The 16,235-nt window shown below is 43.3% G+C and overlaps 1 protein-coding gene and 2 long non-coding RNA genes across 5 annotated transcripts; 1 reads left to right on the plus strand and 2 right to left on the minus strand.

Moving 5' to 3' along the window:
- Positions 1-4,730: 4,730 nt before the first annotated feature.
- Positions 4,731-8,147, minus strand: LOC123145058 (uncharacterized). Of its 3 annotated transcripts, XR_006472075.1 has the most exons (5): positions 7,542-8,146; positions 7,397-7,442; positions 7,247-7,310; positions 5,382-6,162; positions 4,731-5,261 (listed from the first exon to the last, which is right to left on the minus strand). It is a non-coding gene; the product is annotated as an uncharacterized lncRNA (long non-coding RNA). The 3 variants fall into 3 exon arrangements; XR_006472076.1 differs by having other exon boundaries at positions 4,731-6,162; positions 7,207-7,310; positions 7,542-8,147; XR_006472074.1 differs by having other exon boundaries at positions 4,731-6,162.
- Positions 6,717-7,065, plus strand: LOC123145059 (uncharacterized). Its single transcript, XR_006472077.1, has 2 exons — positions 6,717-6,857; positions 6,947-7,065. It is a non-coding gene; the product is annotated as an uncharacterized lncRNA (long non-coding RNA).
- Positions 8,148-11,223: 3,076 nt separating the features above from the next.
- Positions 11,224-12,751, minus strand: COR410 (dehydrin COR410-like). The gene is made up of 2 exons (NM_001405075.1): positions 12,265-12,751; positions 11,224-12,161 (listed from the first exon to the last, which is right to left on the minus strand). The coding sequence occupies exons 1-2, from the start codon at positions 12,523-12,525 to the stop codon at positions 11,634-11,636; spliced, it is 789 nt and encodes a 262-aa protein (NP_001392004.1). The 5' UTR covers positions 12,526-12,751; the 3' UTR covers positions 11,224-11,633.
- Positions 12,752-16,235: the final 3,484 nt, after the last annotated feature.

The following is a 16,235-nucleotide window of genomic DNA, read 5'->3' on the forward strand; positions in this document are numbered from 1 at the left end:
CATTAGTCATAAAGAACTCACATACTTATTGCAAAAATCTATTAGTCATCGAAATAAAGTACTAAGTGCATGCTCCTAGGGGGATAGATTGGTAGGAAAAGACAATCGCTCATCCCCGACCGCCACTCATAAGGAAGACAATAAAAAAATATCTCATGCTCCAACTTCGTTACATAACGGTTCACCATACGTGCATGCTATGGGACTCACAAACCTTAACACAAGTATTTCTCAAATTCACAATTACTCACTAGCATGACTCTAATATCACCATCTTCACATATCAAAACAATCATAAGGAATCAAACTTCTCATAGTATTCAATGCACTTTATATGAATTTTTTATTATATCCCTCTTGGATGCCTATCATATTAGGACTAAATTTATAACCAAAGAAAAGTACCATGCTGTTTAGAGACTCTCAAAATAATATAAGTGAAGCACGAGAGTTCATAAATTTCTATAAAATAGAGCCACCGCCGTGCTCTAAAAAGGTATAAGTGAAGCACTAGAGCAAAATTATCTAGCTCAAAAGATATAAGTGAAGCACATAGAGTATTCTAATAAATCACGATTCATGCGTGTCTCTCTCAAAAGGTGTGTACAGCAAGGATGATTGTGGCAAACTAAAAAGCAAAGACTCAAATTATACAAGACGCTTCAAGCAAAACACATATCATGTGATGAATAAAAGTATAGCCTCAAGTAAAGTTACCGATAGACGAAGACGAAAGAGGGGATGCCTTCCCGGGGCATCCCCGAGCTTAGGCTCTTGGTATCCTTGGATATTACCTTGGTGTGCCTTGGGAATCCCCAAGCTTAGGCTCTTGCCACTCCTTATTCTATAGTCCATCAAATCCTTACCCAAAACTTGAAAAGTTCACAACACATAACTCAACAGAAATTCTCATAAGCTCCGTTAGTATAAGAAAATAAATCACCACTTTTGGTACTGTTGTGAACTTATTATTTATTTATATTGGTGTAATATCTATTGTATTCCAGCTTTTCCATGGTTTATACCCCCCGATACGAGCCATAGGTTCATCAAAATAAGCAAACAACACATAGAAAACAGAATCTGTCAAAAACAGAACAGTCTGTAGCAATCTGGATATTTCGAATACTTCTGTAACTCCAAAAATTCTGAAGAAATAGGACGACCTAAGCAATTTGTTTATTAATCTTCTGCAAAAAGAATCAATATTTTATCACGCTTCTGTGATTTCTAACAATTCTGTGACTGAGCACAAAAGTTTCTGTTTTTCAGCAAGATCAAACAAACTATCACCGTAAGCTATCCCAAAGGTCTTACTTGGCACAAACACTAATTAAAACACAAAACCACATCTAACCAGAGGCTAGATGAAATATTTATTGCAAAACAGAACCTAAAAAGCAAAATTAACAAATAAAATTGGGTTGCCTCCCAACAAGCGCTATTGTTTAACGCCCTTAGCTAGGCATAAAACACGAATAGATCTAGATATTGTCATCTTTGGTATGCAATCCATAAGTGACTCTCATAATAGATTTATAAGGCAATTTAATTTTATTTCTTGGAAAGTGTTCCATGCCTTTCCTTAACGGAAATTGAAATCTAATGTTTCCTTCTTTCATATCAATAATTGCACCAATCGTTCTAAGGAAAGGTCTACCAAGAATAATAGGACAAATAGGATTGCAATCTATATCAAGAACAATGAAATCTACGGACACATAATTCCTATTTGCAACAATAAGAACATCATTAATCTTTCCCATATGTTTCTTAATAGTGGAATCCACAAGATGCAAATTTAAAGAACAATCATCAAATTCACGGAAAGCTAACACATCACATAGAGTTTTTGGAATCGTGGAAACACTAGCACCCAAATCTCACAAAGCATGGCATTCATAATCTTTAATCTTAATCTTAATAGTAGGTTCCCACTCATCATAAAGATTTCTAGGAATAGAAACTTCCAATTCAAGCTTTTCTTCAAAAGATTGCATCATAGCATCAATGATATGTTTAGTAAAAGCTTTGTTTTGATTATAAGTATGAGGAGAATTCAACATGGATTGCAACAAGGAAATACAATCTATTAAAGAGCAATTATCATAATTAAAGTCCTTGAAATCCAAAATAGTGGGTTCATTGCTATCTAAAGTTTTGACCTCTCCAATCCCATTTTTATCAATTTTTGCATCAAGATCTAAAAACTCCGAATCATTGGGACGCCTTCTAACTAAAGTTGACTCATCTCCAGTCCCATCTTTATCAAGATTTATATTAGAAAACAAAGATTCAATAGGAGTCTCATCAATCATTTAAGATCTTCATCATTATTTAAAGATTCTGGTTTAGCAGCCATCTTATTTACCAAGGTAGCTTGCTTATCAGAAATTTGGCCTACTGAATTTTCAAGATGAGCAATATGCAGAAAGAAGGAAATAAATAAAAAACGTTAAAAATCGGACCAGTCCAATATACAGAAAGAAGGAAAAACCAGCTGAACTCTACAGCGAGCGAGCTAACCAGAAATGAAAAAAAAAACGACAACGAAGCAGCTGGCCCAGAAACCGCAGCTACACAGAAACCTTGCGGCCAGACATAATACAAATCCTTATGGGTGACACGAGCTTTGCAATATCTGCGTAAAATCTGTTACGAAACTTACATGCAAGCTCACGTGGCTAGATCTGGTTGGAAGGAAATAAGGCCCAGACCCACCCCATTAAAATCAGGGGGTGATTATTAGTTTAGAAAAGAAGAAAACGTAGCTTTACGTAACCTGGTATGTAGGTGTAGCATTTTTGCGGGCGAAAAATACTTGGTGCTCTGAAACACCGCTCTCATCCAAGGGGGATCCTATGCGGCACAAAGGTCGCCCGCGAGCGGCATGGCAGGCAGCCCCCTCATATGGGCCACCCATTTTCCGGGTTTTTTCCTTTCGTTTTTCTTTCCTTTTATATATATTTTTTCGTTTTCGTTTTTTGCTTTTTCTCTTCTATTTTCCTTTTCCTTGTCTCTTATTTCTTCTTTACATTTTCAACTTTCTTTTGAATTTTCTTTTCAAGTACACGAACATTTTTTTGATCATCTAATTTAAAAAATGTTCAACAATTCAAACAATGTTCATTGAATTCAATTTTTTGTTTATGGATAAAAATTCAAAATTTATTCTTTAAATTAAAAAAAGTTCAGAAACTTTAAAATGTGCTGATTGATTTTTAAAAATGTCTGTTGAATTCAAAATTTATTTATCCATTTTTCCAAAAAAAATGTTCTTGAATACATATTTTGTTCATCAAGTTAAAAACATGTTCATCAAATTCGAAATTTGTTATTCAAATACAAAAAATACTAATCATTATTAAAAAATGCTCATATTTTTTTATCAAAATAAACATTGTTCATTGAATTAAAAATGTTCATTCTTTTGAAATCACGAACATTTTAGAATTCAAGAGCTTTTTTTTGACAATTCAAGTTTTTTTAAAACTTTCAAACCCTTTTGTAATCCCAAATTATTTTAACATAGAATAAAACAAAAATAAAAAATAAAAAGGAAAAGTAAAAAACATTGGGCGACCAGCCCCGCAAATGGGCTGGCCCAGACTGGCGTGACAGGGAAGGGAGGGTGCGTGTTCACACGCCCCCTGGCGCGCACCGTGCCCATATAGTAGGTCCCCTGATCCAAATCTCGGCGAAATCATTAATTAAGGAGTACTCGTTGCAAAGAATACTCCACTTTCCCAGGTCGCGACAAGTGGCGCACATGCAGCGCGCCACTTGTCGCAACCTGGGAATTTTCCCTTTTTTCTAAGATTCGTTGATTCAAAACATTTTATCTCTTAAACCGTGCGTCCAAATCTCGAACCATTTTCATCATTGGATTCCTCGCGTCGAGATCTTCAAAACTAGATCCCATGTTGATAGGTTTTGACGAACTTTTTTTTTACGAAAAAAACGAACGAAAAAACCGAACCGGGAGCATGGTTTTTTCTCTTTCCGAAAAAGGCACGCCCGTGCCTCTCGCGAAATCACAATCGTGCCTCTCGTGGAAGCAAAACCGTGACTCTCGTGGAAGAAAAAAAATAGAAAACACGTTTTTTTTCGTTTCCGAGAGGCACGGCCGTGACTCTCGCGAAAGCACAACCGTGCCTCTCGCAAAAGCAAAACCGTGACTCTCGCGAAAGAAAAAAACAGAAAACACGTATTTTTTCCCTTTCCGAGAGGCACGGCCGTGACTCTTGCGAAAACACAACCGTGCCTCTCGCGGAAGCAAAGCCGTGACTCTCGCGAAAGAAAAAAAAACAGAAAACGCGTTTTGTTTTTCCCTTTCCGAGAGGCACGGCCGTGAGTCTCACGAAAGCACAACCGTGCCTCTCGCGGAAGCAAAATCGTGACTCTCGTGAAAGAAAAAAAAATAAAAAACACTTTTTTTTCGTTTTCAAAAGGCACGGCCGTGACTCTCGCTAAAGCACAACCGTGACTCTCGCGGAAGAAAAACCGTGACTTTCGCGAAAGAAAAAAAAAAAGAAAACGCGTTATTTTCGCGCAATTTTTTTTTTAATCGAAAAGCTAAGAAAGACCGGGGGAAACCAAAACGTCGAAAAAACCCAGGAAAAAAGCGTTTAAAAAGCCGAAAACGTGTGCGAAAAAAAAACAAAATCCGAAGGGAGCGTCCAGAGCGCGACACGTGACGAATGGCTGAGAGCGCCAAGTGGCGCTGATCGTTGCGAGGCTCCCGAAGGAGGGATCGTTAACTAGTTGCTCTCAAATCTCGGTTCGGTTCTTCTATATCTATACTACTATTAAAAGACCAAACGTGACTTCCCCTACGTGCACCCAAGAAAGTGCACACAGGATAACCCACAACGTCCGATCAAACCCACATGGTTGCATCCAACGGTCCATGTTACATCCACCGTACTACAAACAGATCTACGGTTCAAAACAAATGTTCTGCCGGCAGACTCCTCCCTTCAGGATTTGACAGCCCAGCGATGACACCCCCGGGGAATTAAACAGAACCTCCATGATCAAAGCCGCCACCACGCCACGACCTCCACCATCAACGCTGCCATCACGCCACGAACCTTGCCTCGGCCAGCCGCCCTCGCCCCTGGTGTCCGCGACATCCTCGACCCGCCTTGCTTCCCTACCTCTCCTCGCCACGCCGCCCTCGCCCTGTCCGCGACGTCCTCGACCCGGCGCGCTGCCCTACCTCTGGTGTCATCACCCCGTGTGGGCAGCAGCATCTCGACCTGCCAGTGCCACAGGTTAGATCCATTTATACTGCACGTCTTATGATCTGACAAAAGACAAAGGAAATTGCTCTTTGAATCTGACAGTCTGTAATTTGCACTGTGAAATTTGATACTTACAGTACATCATGAACAAACTGAGTTGACGAAGGGTTGAATAAGTGTTTCACAAAAAGAACCATTGAGAAGACAATATGGCATCCTCTCAACGTAGTGGGGTACGTACTCCCTTTCAGGACTTGACGAACAAGAACAACAGTTCAGGTAAATACATATATCACCTACTCTTACCTACTTAGATCTTGTAAATCCAGAATATGTCATTGTCTCACATGTCAAAAAACAAATCCAAAAGAGCTGAAGAGACAGAGGGAAAGGGAGAGGTATGCACTAAACAGGGATACAATATTAAAGAAAAGACAGGAGGCAAGGGATCGTAAGAAAGCTACGGCTGCTATTCTAAATGGAATCAACACTCCATCTAAGCCACACAGGCCATGTCGCCTGGTTACTCCATTTTCTCTGTTTTTTATCACAAATTCATCAATCACATGTAAAATCATGTTAATTAAGTGTTCTTTTGGACATGTTTTGACACTGCGGAGAGGCCCAGTGCACAGTCTGCTATCACCCAGCAACGACACACACCAGCTGCCAAAGGTCATGTGTTCTCCTACATCCAACCATAATACCGGCGTTTGTGTGTCAACAGCTGATATTGTACATACAATTATGATGCAGGCATACCTGTTGATGTGATAATGAGTGATCAGACTCCACTTCATGGTCCAAATTCATTAAGAACACCAGATACTACCGTTTCTAACAAGGAAAATGTCAATAATATCGACTCTGCCATTGGGTCCTCCCAACTGACTGTGTTACCACCGCCACTTCAATCCTACAGAGGCAGCAATTCATATGGTAATCAATTCTGGCTCATATTAACTACCATACAGAGTAAAGACATATTATATCTCTCTTCTTCCTATGCAAGGTTTCCTATCTAAAAGTGTCATGCTTGGGTTTTCAGGATGACATCAACAAGGTAGCAAAGGATGAGGATATACATAATATGCAGGTTGAAGACGTGATAAAGAAAGTCGACAAGGATACAAACACTGAGTCGGCAGAGGTGATACAAGAAGAATCTACTATGGAAGATACAGAGAATATGCAGATTGATGAGGTGATAACCGTACAGGAGGATACATATCCCGAGTCCACAAAGGCTACACAAGAGTCCATTACGGAGGGTCCACTAAACATGCTTTTTGATGCTGTGATAACCAAGGACGGAGATACAATCCCCGAATCGACGGAGGCAAGTTTTATTTCCACATGTCATTACTATTCTAATTCTAACGCCACAAATCAGTTTGTAATTTTTTTAGTACAATATCATATCAAACAGATATTCTCTCTGTTATAATATTATAATACCATGTGTTTCAGCTACCGAGCAATGACGAATCAAGTGAAATACTCAACAATAATGAAGTGGAGGAAAATAATTGCACGGAGAGCCCAGAGAATACACCTATTCTTGAAGAAAACATAGCAAACAGAGAGACCAAAGATTCTGAACATACACAGGTGACTTTCCTTTTCCAATTATTTCTTCCAAAATCATTCTAATTATATTATATCCTAAATACGGGTAATTCTTTTAATATTGTTCCCAGAAATTAACCCACAATGAAACAAGTCAATAAATGGTGGCAACTGAGGACAAGAATTGGCACAAACACCCCTCATGGGATCTGGCCAAAATAATGGAGCTCAAGGCGATACATTTCATTGGGCTGCATATAAAAAATGTGTTACAATTTTCAATCTTTTTTATGCACTCATATGCCTACTTAGAGTAAGCAGTCATGCATTAACTTGTAGTATCAGCTATGCTAGCAATATTACAGGAGAAGCAGAGCGTGTTCTGTTATACCACTAGGCAATGAGCATAGAGCAAGTGTTTCTTTCCACACCTGCACAAATGTTATTTGGGTATAACTCCAGGCCTTATTTTTTTACTTCTCCATTTGTACCATCCTGCAATTGGAAGAAGCAATGTAAAAATATCATTCTACACACTTAAAGACATCAAGAACAAGAACTGAAATTGCTATTAGCATTACCTGTGATATAAATAGTGGGAACTATGAAGCAACCGCTTTGTGATACCTGGAAGAGTTATTGTCCATCATTTGGTCAGGAAGTGTGTTCTACTAAGTGTACAAACTGAAGCTACATAAAAAACAGAGGAATGGAGACAAAGCCTACTTGAGGATAGATTGAAGTGTCCTCTGCAAATAGTCTGGTCGATTGCGAGCCTTTGTGACAACAGCGGCGACAGAGAGATCAGGATGATCCTGTAGAGCACGTACGCGAGCTGCGAACTCCTTCCCAGAGCGACTGTTTGAGCCAAGCACGGGAGGCGATGACTACGGCAGGCACGTCGACGCACTAGATCTCGATCCAATTCGATATGCCCGCTCCCGCATCTCGATCTCCTCTGGGGCAGTAGGATGAAGGCAGCAGAGTCGATCTAGGGAAGATCCCCGGGGTTGGCGGCGAGGCAAGGCCGCGGTGGTGAGAGGAGGGGGCGGGGCGAGGCCGTGCTGGGGATAAGGGCCGGCGGGGCGAGGCCCTGCTGGGGATAGGAGGAGACGGGGCGAGGCCGTGGTGGTGGTGGTGGTGGTGGCGTGGGTGGGGGCGCCGGGCGACGTCGTGGCGGCAGAGGATGCGGCGTGCTGTAGAGGAGGCGCCGTGCTACAGAGGAGGCGGCTGGCGGAGGAAGAAAGTGAGGAGTGGAGAGAGTCAGCCGCCTCTACTTTCACTGGAGAGACCGAGAAAGTGGTGATCTGTGTGTGAGACACTATCACTGGAGAGACCGAGAAAACCAAGTGCGACGGGTTACATCCTGTTGCTCTTTCTCTCTTTTTTTTTAACTTTTCACCAGCTGCTCCTTATTAGTGTTCCTTTGGTTGCTTTTTTTCTTTTGCACTCTGGTTGCTTTTCTATGGCCTAATTACGCCACCCAGATTAAACGGATCATCGACCAAATGGAACATCGGGCGTGCCTCTTTTGTTTTGTTTTTTATATCTATGATCGACAACCCATTCGGTGAAGTAATAATTATATAAAAATATGCATTGACAAAATTCATTTTTTAATTGATAACCCTTTTGTTCATTTGATTTATATAAAAATATGTGTTCAGAAATTCAAATCATTTGATTTATATTAGCGGCAAACGTTGTTCAATTCTTTTTTTATCGACCGTGTCCAGTATGACAGTGTGGTTCAGTCATCATCATTTTATGATACTAATTTTTTTATTAATATTTTTGTTATTAAGCATAACAAAATTTCTTTATCATCAAGGTCATCTTGTGGTCTCTAGATGTTAAATTACATGGAGTACTTCACGGGAGATGGTTTGTCCGGCACTCCCGAACAGGTATATTTTGCATCGTATCATGATACTAATTATTTCGTGTTATATCATTATTTAAAAACTAAGTCTTATTACTACTTCACTTTAGGTTCACATGACAGATTTTAGAACAAAATTAGCTGTCATTTTAGTCGACTCGGAATTCAATGATGACGATATAAGAAACCGAGACTTGGATGATGATGAAACCAACACGGATCCTACTGATTGTATGATTGTCGAAAGACCTCCTAACAAGCCTAATGCATCCAACTCATCGTCACAAGTTGAGCTCATCTCGCAATCATTTATCCTTTCGCCGTCTGTCACTCCAACAAACGACGACTTAATAGATGAACTTTGCTTGTTCATCAGCATGGTTCATGATGTACCGATGCTAGAGTAAGACACATTTTTGCAGTTCATTTTTGTTTCTAATAAACTATTACTCTTGTATAATGGCATAATTCCTATTTCACAGGAGCGAATGGGTGAAAAGCTCTCAGCCTTACCCTATTAGTTTAAACTTGAGACAATTAAAGAACATATTAAAAAATGATGAGTACATGGATGCTGATTGTTTTAACATGGTTGTGAGGATACTAGGGTGCCACGACGTCCAGCTTGCTAGAGACGTCCCGGTACACTACATGGATCTACGATTCTGTGTAAGTTATTTTAATCACGTTTTACATTTTGCCTCATTCTACTAATATTTTCTTACGATATTGTAGTCCATGTCCCACTATGCACAAGTCCCAAGTCATCGTGACGGTATGGACATTGCTATGCTGGCACAACTGTTTGATAGCAAGCCTGACAGCAATGAGTATCATATACCAGAATGTGATACGGTAAGATTTAAATTTAAATTCATTGGTTATTTGGTCTTAATGAATGATAATGATTGATATATTTCTAAATGCATGTATCATTGTAGATTGTATTGCCTTGTGATATTCTTGGGTTATTTTTATTGTTTGCCTTCGGCCAACATAAAAAAGTTGTTTCTATTTTGGACCCGTTTTCAATACCCACTTTCGGAAAGCATATACTTGAAACTATGGCCAACGATCTAAACCTTGCACTCCAAGCTGCAAACCCTCCCTTCAAGGACGACATTTTGATATGGGGATGCAAAGTTCCTATTATTCCCACAAACTCATACGGGTATGAATCTTGTCAATACATCACAATGTTAATTGATTCATTCAACTCGCATGTAACATTTCATACATACAGCCCCCTGTTTGGTTATTTGGTTTTCAATTTAATGCACTCATGGCACGATGGGACGCTACATTTTCCAGTACCCAAGGTAAGTATTGACACCATGCTCATTTCTACACACGTTACGCATGTTTTTTAAATAACAATGTTATATAATACATATGTAGGATGATTTTGAACTGAGGAAGCGATTTTTGGTTCATATTTTGAAGTATGAAGAGAATGAAGTTCTAAACAATATCCCAGTCTTAGAACGAAGCATCATAGATCGGATCGAAAGATGGACCTTCCAGAGAGGAGCATCATCAAATAATGATTAGCAGATAATGTCCCTTAGTTGTTATTTTTAAGTATTTTTTGTAATAAGTAACAATTACAATACATTTATGTGATCGTTAATTTTATGTGAAGACATGTGTATTGGTCGTGTGTTACATGCACGAGTTTTTTCATTTTGTTTTTGGAATCTTGGGATCACAACATTTAACAATGGAAGTCTTTCACCAGTCAAAGAAGACCTATGGCTTAATCTAAAATAAATTATTGCATTCAAATTATTGGGCGTGACACGCATTTAAATGTTCTGGTAAAAACACAAGACAAAGTTCATGTTTTTATTGTGGTTTATTAGGATACGTGCGTTGCACGTGCACGCTTACTAGTTTTAGATAAAAAGGCCATGTATATTTTGACCCCAAATAGAAGCCCATGTCAGTATTTTCTTTAGCAAAGAAGCCAAACCACTATATGATTATCCAAAAGCCTACAAGAATATTGCATGACTTCTTGCACATGAGAAAAAAATAATGTAACGATACTATTTCTTTAATGAACGCGCAAGCTGCCATGATTTTATAACATAAAGCCTCAAAAGCATCGGTTCAAAATCTTGTAAATCCAAATAAAGGCAAAGGAAAATTGAGGACACTAAGTTTCCATATACTACAAGCAAAACAAAAAGGAAGATTAGTTTGTTGAAGTCGAAAGTCTATTAGCCAAGCAAAAAACTCACGAACGAACTTATAATTTTCTGCAGCTCTGAGCCGCAAAACCCAGTACTATCTTCTCCACACTTGTTGTAATTTTTATCACCTCTAGTACTGCATTCATTGATATACTCCATCCGTTCCTAAATATAAGTCTTTTTTAGAGGTTTCAAATGGACTACAACATACGGATGTATATAGACATGTTTTAGAGTGTAGATTCACTTATTTTATTTCGTATGTAGTCCCTTGATAAAATTTCTAAAAAACATATATTTTCTAGAAAGACATATATTTGGGAACGGAGGGAGTAGATTGTAAATTTCTCGCCAAAAACACACACACCATGTTTCTAACAACAATTCACACGTAAAACGCAACAATATATCCACCGCCAAAATAAACACGCAACAATATACGCTATATATCTTCACAAAATGCAACAATATGTACTGGGCGGAAATCTTTAATATCAAGGCATAATGCCCAGCAATAAACCAATACACAAGTGCCCATAAGTAAACAAACTTGACAACATCCAGGACCTGACTCTGAACCAAACTGAAACAGAAGCACCCGTCACTGAACGGGCTTCACGGACCGGACCTTCAAAGACGATCAACCCCTCCCACCTTGACACCAACTTAGACGTAAAGCAAACACAACACACGCCAACAATTCAATCGAGGTCCGGTCACGGGTCTCGGGCACGGCGGCGATCAAGCGCTGGGCTTGTGCTCGCCTGTAGCGGCGGCGGCCTTGTCCTCCTCCCCTGTCTTGTGGTAACCAGGCAGCTTGTCCATGATCTTGCCCAGCAGGCCCTTCTTCTCCTTCGCGTCAGGGCTGCTCACCTCCTCGGGGGCCGGCGCCGGCGCGTGCACTGGTGCTGGAGCAGCGTGCGTGACGGGCACCGCAGCAGCGTCCTCCGGCTTCTTGTGGCCGCCGGGCAGCTTCTCCTTGATCTTTTCCAAGAAGCCTTTCTTCTCCTCCTCGGGCACTGCCGGTGCCGCCTCTGTCTTCACGTCGCCGTCGATCTTCTCGACGACGACGTCGGTGTCATGGTGGCCGCCGTGGGTCTGCACAGACGCGGGGGCCGCCGGTGCCGGTAGCCCCGTCACGTGCTCACCCTCGGTGTCCTTGTGGCCGGGCAGCTTCCCCTGGAGCTTTTCCTTGAGCCCCTTCTTCTTCTTCCTCTTGATCACCTCGCCGTTGTCATCGATCACCTCCTCTTCTTCCTCGTCACTAGACTGTACAGACGATCACCCACGAGGTCAGTAATCGCAACAACCATGACATATCCTAATTCCCTAGTAATACAGCAAAGCGCTACTGAATCATGTAAACACTTACCGAGCTGGAGCTGGAGCTGGATCGGTGCAGCTTGGAGAAGAGGGTCTCCTTCTTCTCGCCATCCTCGTGCTCCTCCTTCTTGACCTCGGGCTCTTCCACGGAGACCTTCTCCATGCCGGTGACCAGCTCCTCCTCCTTCTCCTTGTCCTCCTCAGCCTTCTTCTTGCCGAGGAGGTTGCCGAGGAGGCCCCTGTCCGTCACCTCCACCTGCTCGGCGGCCTCACCTCCCTGGTACGACTGGGTGCTCCTCTCATCCTCCATGATCGAGATCGATCGGTGCAGCTAAAAGTCTTCCGGGAGCTAAAGGAAACAACAGATCAAGTATTGGTTCTTGGCTTGTGGCTTTTGCTTTGGCTTTGTGACTGATGAAGGTGTCTGGGCCAAGAGGCTTCCTTATATAGCCGCTGTCAAGGAGTTCGATCGGGAGCCGCTGCCGAAAGGTGTACATCTGTGCTCTGTAGCGCTGTACGTGAGGACACAAGCAGGAAAGAAGGACGGTTCAACGTCGCGAGTGACAGCGTGTCGGCCGGAAATAATGGCGTGACGGGGCAGCGCGTGAGCCAGTGGAGCCCCGACGCATGTCGTGGGGCGGTCAGTCCGACGTGGAGGACGCGCCATCGACGGCATCGGGAGAGGTCGGCGGGCGCCATGTGGAGTGGTGGGCAGTTACGCTCACCGAGGCGTGGCCCGGTGCGAATGGTCGGTGCGGTGCTCCCTCCCCCCTCTCTCCGTGGCGTTTCCTCCCATCCGGTGCCGACGGGACGCTTGTCCACGCCCGTCACTCTCCGGCAATACTTTAGGAGATAATTCAACCAATTGATTAAGTGATTGATCGATTTTGGAACAGTGGCGTGAGCCATTTTGTCCACACACGATTGGCCGGGGTTTATTTAAGTGGTTGTGTGGCATTAACATTGATTCTTCCGGATGCTCAATCACCGGTAGCGGACGAAGATAAGAGTTCGTGGTGGATTTCGTTACTAAATCAAGGGTTGCAAGTTGGCAATGGATGCACGTCGGGAGAGTGATAGCACATGACTCGGACGACGAGAGGTGTCTAGAAAGAGAGCCCGACGTTGACATGTGGGGTCGAAACGACTGTCCGCTCACCGGCCCGTCGTGCCGAACCTAGCAAAGCGGGTGGGGTTTCCTTGCTTGAGTGGATTTGGTCCGCCGGGGTGAGCAGACAGATTAAACTGCCACCCCGATGTCCAGGGCTTCTAATCAGATCGATCGGGCTGGCCGTTCTTTTCCTCCTGCTTTTCTCGCTTTGATGAACGCTTTCGTGGGCAAATGCCGGTGGCGTGTCGGCCTTTTGATTTCTTTTTCACCGTCCATTCCTGGGAAAAAAACTTACCGGCCAAGCTCGGGCACCGACCGTACGAGACTAGCTGGAGTCATTATTGGCCGGCTTTCGGTGCACGGGATGCCGTGAGAAACAGCGCTGGAAAGTTTGGCACGCGGGATCGCGACATGCAACGGCGATGATGGGTCGAAACGCCTCCCTCCTGAGTCCGTGTGTGACCAGCTCGCCGGATGTACTATCGGCCCTCGCGGTCGGGGCTCGAACGGTTCGGCGGATAAACTAGTCAGCAGCATCGGATCCTGCCTGGGCGGGCAGTGGCAACGGCTCCGGCTTGTGCACACCGGTCGTACGACGCGGCAGACATGACTCATGGATCGATTCAGTTCAGCGGCACGCGAGGCGATCGCTCGATAGCTGCTGCCCCCGCCACATGGCTGCACAGGGCGAGACTGTGCCTTCAACGCATCTGGCTCGCTCCCCGGCGCACCCACCCACCCACCCACACGTACGATTTGCCGACTACGTGGGCCACCCGGAATCGCTGCGTCGTTTTTTTTGACGTAACGGAATCGCTGCGTCGTTAACTGCGCGACCGCGCGCGCCCAGGGCTATGTCGACGGTGGACGTCACGATGTGCACCCAGATGTGCGAGATGTTTAGATTTCTCGTGGTGGATACCGGAGTTCATGTTACTTGACACAGGTGGTCGTGATTTTTTGAATTTATTTTAGCGACTTCGACTATGTGCATTCAGTGTGAGGAGACGTTTTCGTTGACTATAAAGGTGTTTATGACGATTTCGTCAATTTTAAGATTTTATGTCGGCTCACTGTCTTGAAGGCTCTCATAGGTGTTCGGAGTGCGTGCATGTGAGCATCTCCAATTGTACTTTGTTTAAAAAAGGTTTAGGTGTTTTTTAATACCCAGATATAGAATAAAAGTTCATTGGAATTACAAAGTACCCCGAACATAATAACAATTAGATCAAGGTCTTTGGACCACCGAACGACCACTATCGCCGCCAGAAGAGCCGATGAGGCATCGCTATCGCCGCCCTGATAATGGAGTCCGCCTAAACTTGTCGATGAGCCAGGAAGTCTTCATGCACGTGCCCCTAAGAACCAGCGGTTAGCGTCGTTGAACCCTTAAATTGATTTGAAGCACCTCACACCAGATCTCGCCATCACACACGCTTGGCGAGAAATTCTAACCTTGTCGCCCAAAGAGACTGCAGTAATCTATGCCGGAGCTCCGGCGACTTCGCCCTGACGAGCGAATTCGAGGAGGAACGAACAATGGAAGACCAACTTGAAGATGAAGCATCGTCATCCATCTGAGCGTTGCCCCTGCAAGGAATAAAAAAATGCTAACCTAGACTACTAGCCGGAGTCAAGGCACCGGGGTTCTCCTCCCCGTCACCAGCCGCTAGAGGGGCAGATGGAGAAGAGGAGAATCCACTGGTTGGCCGGTGGAGCTTCGAGGGAAGGAGTACTTTGCCGTAGCCACCTGAGCATGAGGGGAAGGAAGAGATTATGAGTCTTCGGTCCCGATCAGACCATCTGAACATTTTAACCATCCAATGTGGACTATCAAATTAAGCCGAACAAGTTCAGGCGTTCAAAAATCCACAAACCGACTCCAATTGGCCAAGCCCTAGGGAATCCGGCAGTTCGCACGACGGACTCCTAGACCCCTGACCCACCTAAAAAATCCTCCCCAGCCATTCGCCGCCTGAGAGACCTACTCCAGCTGCTCGCATCCAACCTTCGCCGCTTCACCTACCCGAATATTTAAAGCTGGATGCCACCTCCCCCTCCCAAAAAATCGCACCTCTGATCCCATCCTCCCACCGCCTAAGCCCCCTAGTCTGTCTACCTCCGCCCGGGCCCTCCTTCGCGTTCTGTCGTGCATCGTCATGGTGCACAAGTTGGGCATGTGGTACAAGCAGCTCATGACGAAATGTGTCGCAAAAATCACGACATAGGTCTGCGCCACAGACTCTCGACGAGGCGGGGCCAACCTCTGAGCTCTCCGGAACCGGGCTGGAAGGAGGAGATGGAACAGGAGGAGGGCAATCCTATAACATCCCAGAGTAATATCTTAAATATTTTCTTGCCTATTATATTTTTATGCATCATAAGCATTGCATATGTGTCATATTGCATTATTTAATAAATTAATTCCCATAGTTTATTAAACCCCCAATCCCTATTTTAATTTTTCATTTTATTAAATGGTGAATATCCAAAGCCTTCTCCCTTTTGATGTTCCACATCAAGGCTCACCTCCGCACTTTGCACATGGCCTTATTTAACTTCTAAATGGTGCACAAATTGTTTCACAATTTCAACCCGCTTCTTTCTCATGGCCCTAGTTCAAACCACCCATTTTCCCTTTTATCTCCTTTTCAAATTCTTCACAACCCTTGCTAATAGCCTTTTGAATAATTTAGCGGAGCTTTGGAATAACTCAGTGAGCCAACCAAAAAATTTATCCCTTTTAGAAATTATTTGGTCCTCCAAATAATTCTTTTCATACCTATTTTATTTTCTGTTTTCAGAAAATGGGAAATCCTCAACACCACACAACCCATGGATACCAGGCTACAACATTTCCTTTCCCCCTCCCTCTCTCCCTCTCTCTCTCTCTCAGTCTTTCCCACGAA

Source organism: Triticum aestivum, chromosome 6D, assembly GCF_018294505.1.
Source record: "Triticum aestivum cultivar Chinese Spring chromosome 6D, IWGSC CS RefSeq v2.1, whole genome shotgun sequence".
Classification (NCBI taxonomy): domain Eukaryota; kingdom Viridiplantae; phylum Streptophyta; class Magnoliopsida; order Poales; family Poaceae; genus Triticum; species Triticum aestivum.

Coding starts and splice junctions, on each gene's coding strand:
- COR410 (NM_001405075.1), bottom strand. CDS start 12,525: ATGGAGGATGAGAGGAGCACCCAGTCGTACCAGGGAGGTGAGGCCGCC. Junction 12,162..12,264: donor CCAGCTCCAGCTCCAGCTCG/GTAAGTGTTTAC, acceptor TCGTCTGTACAG/TCTAGTGACGAGGAAGAAGA.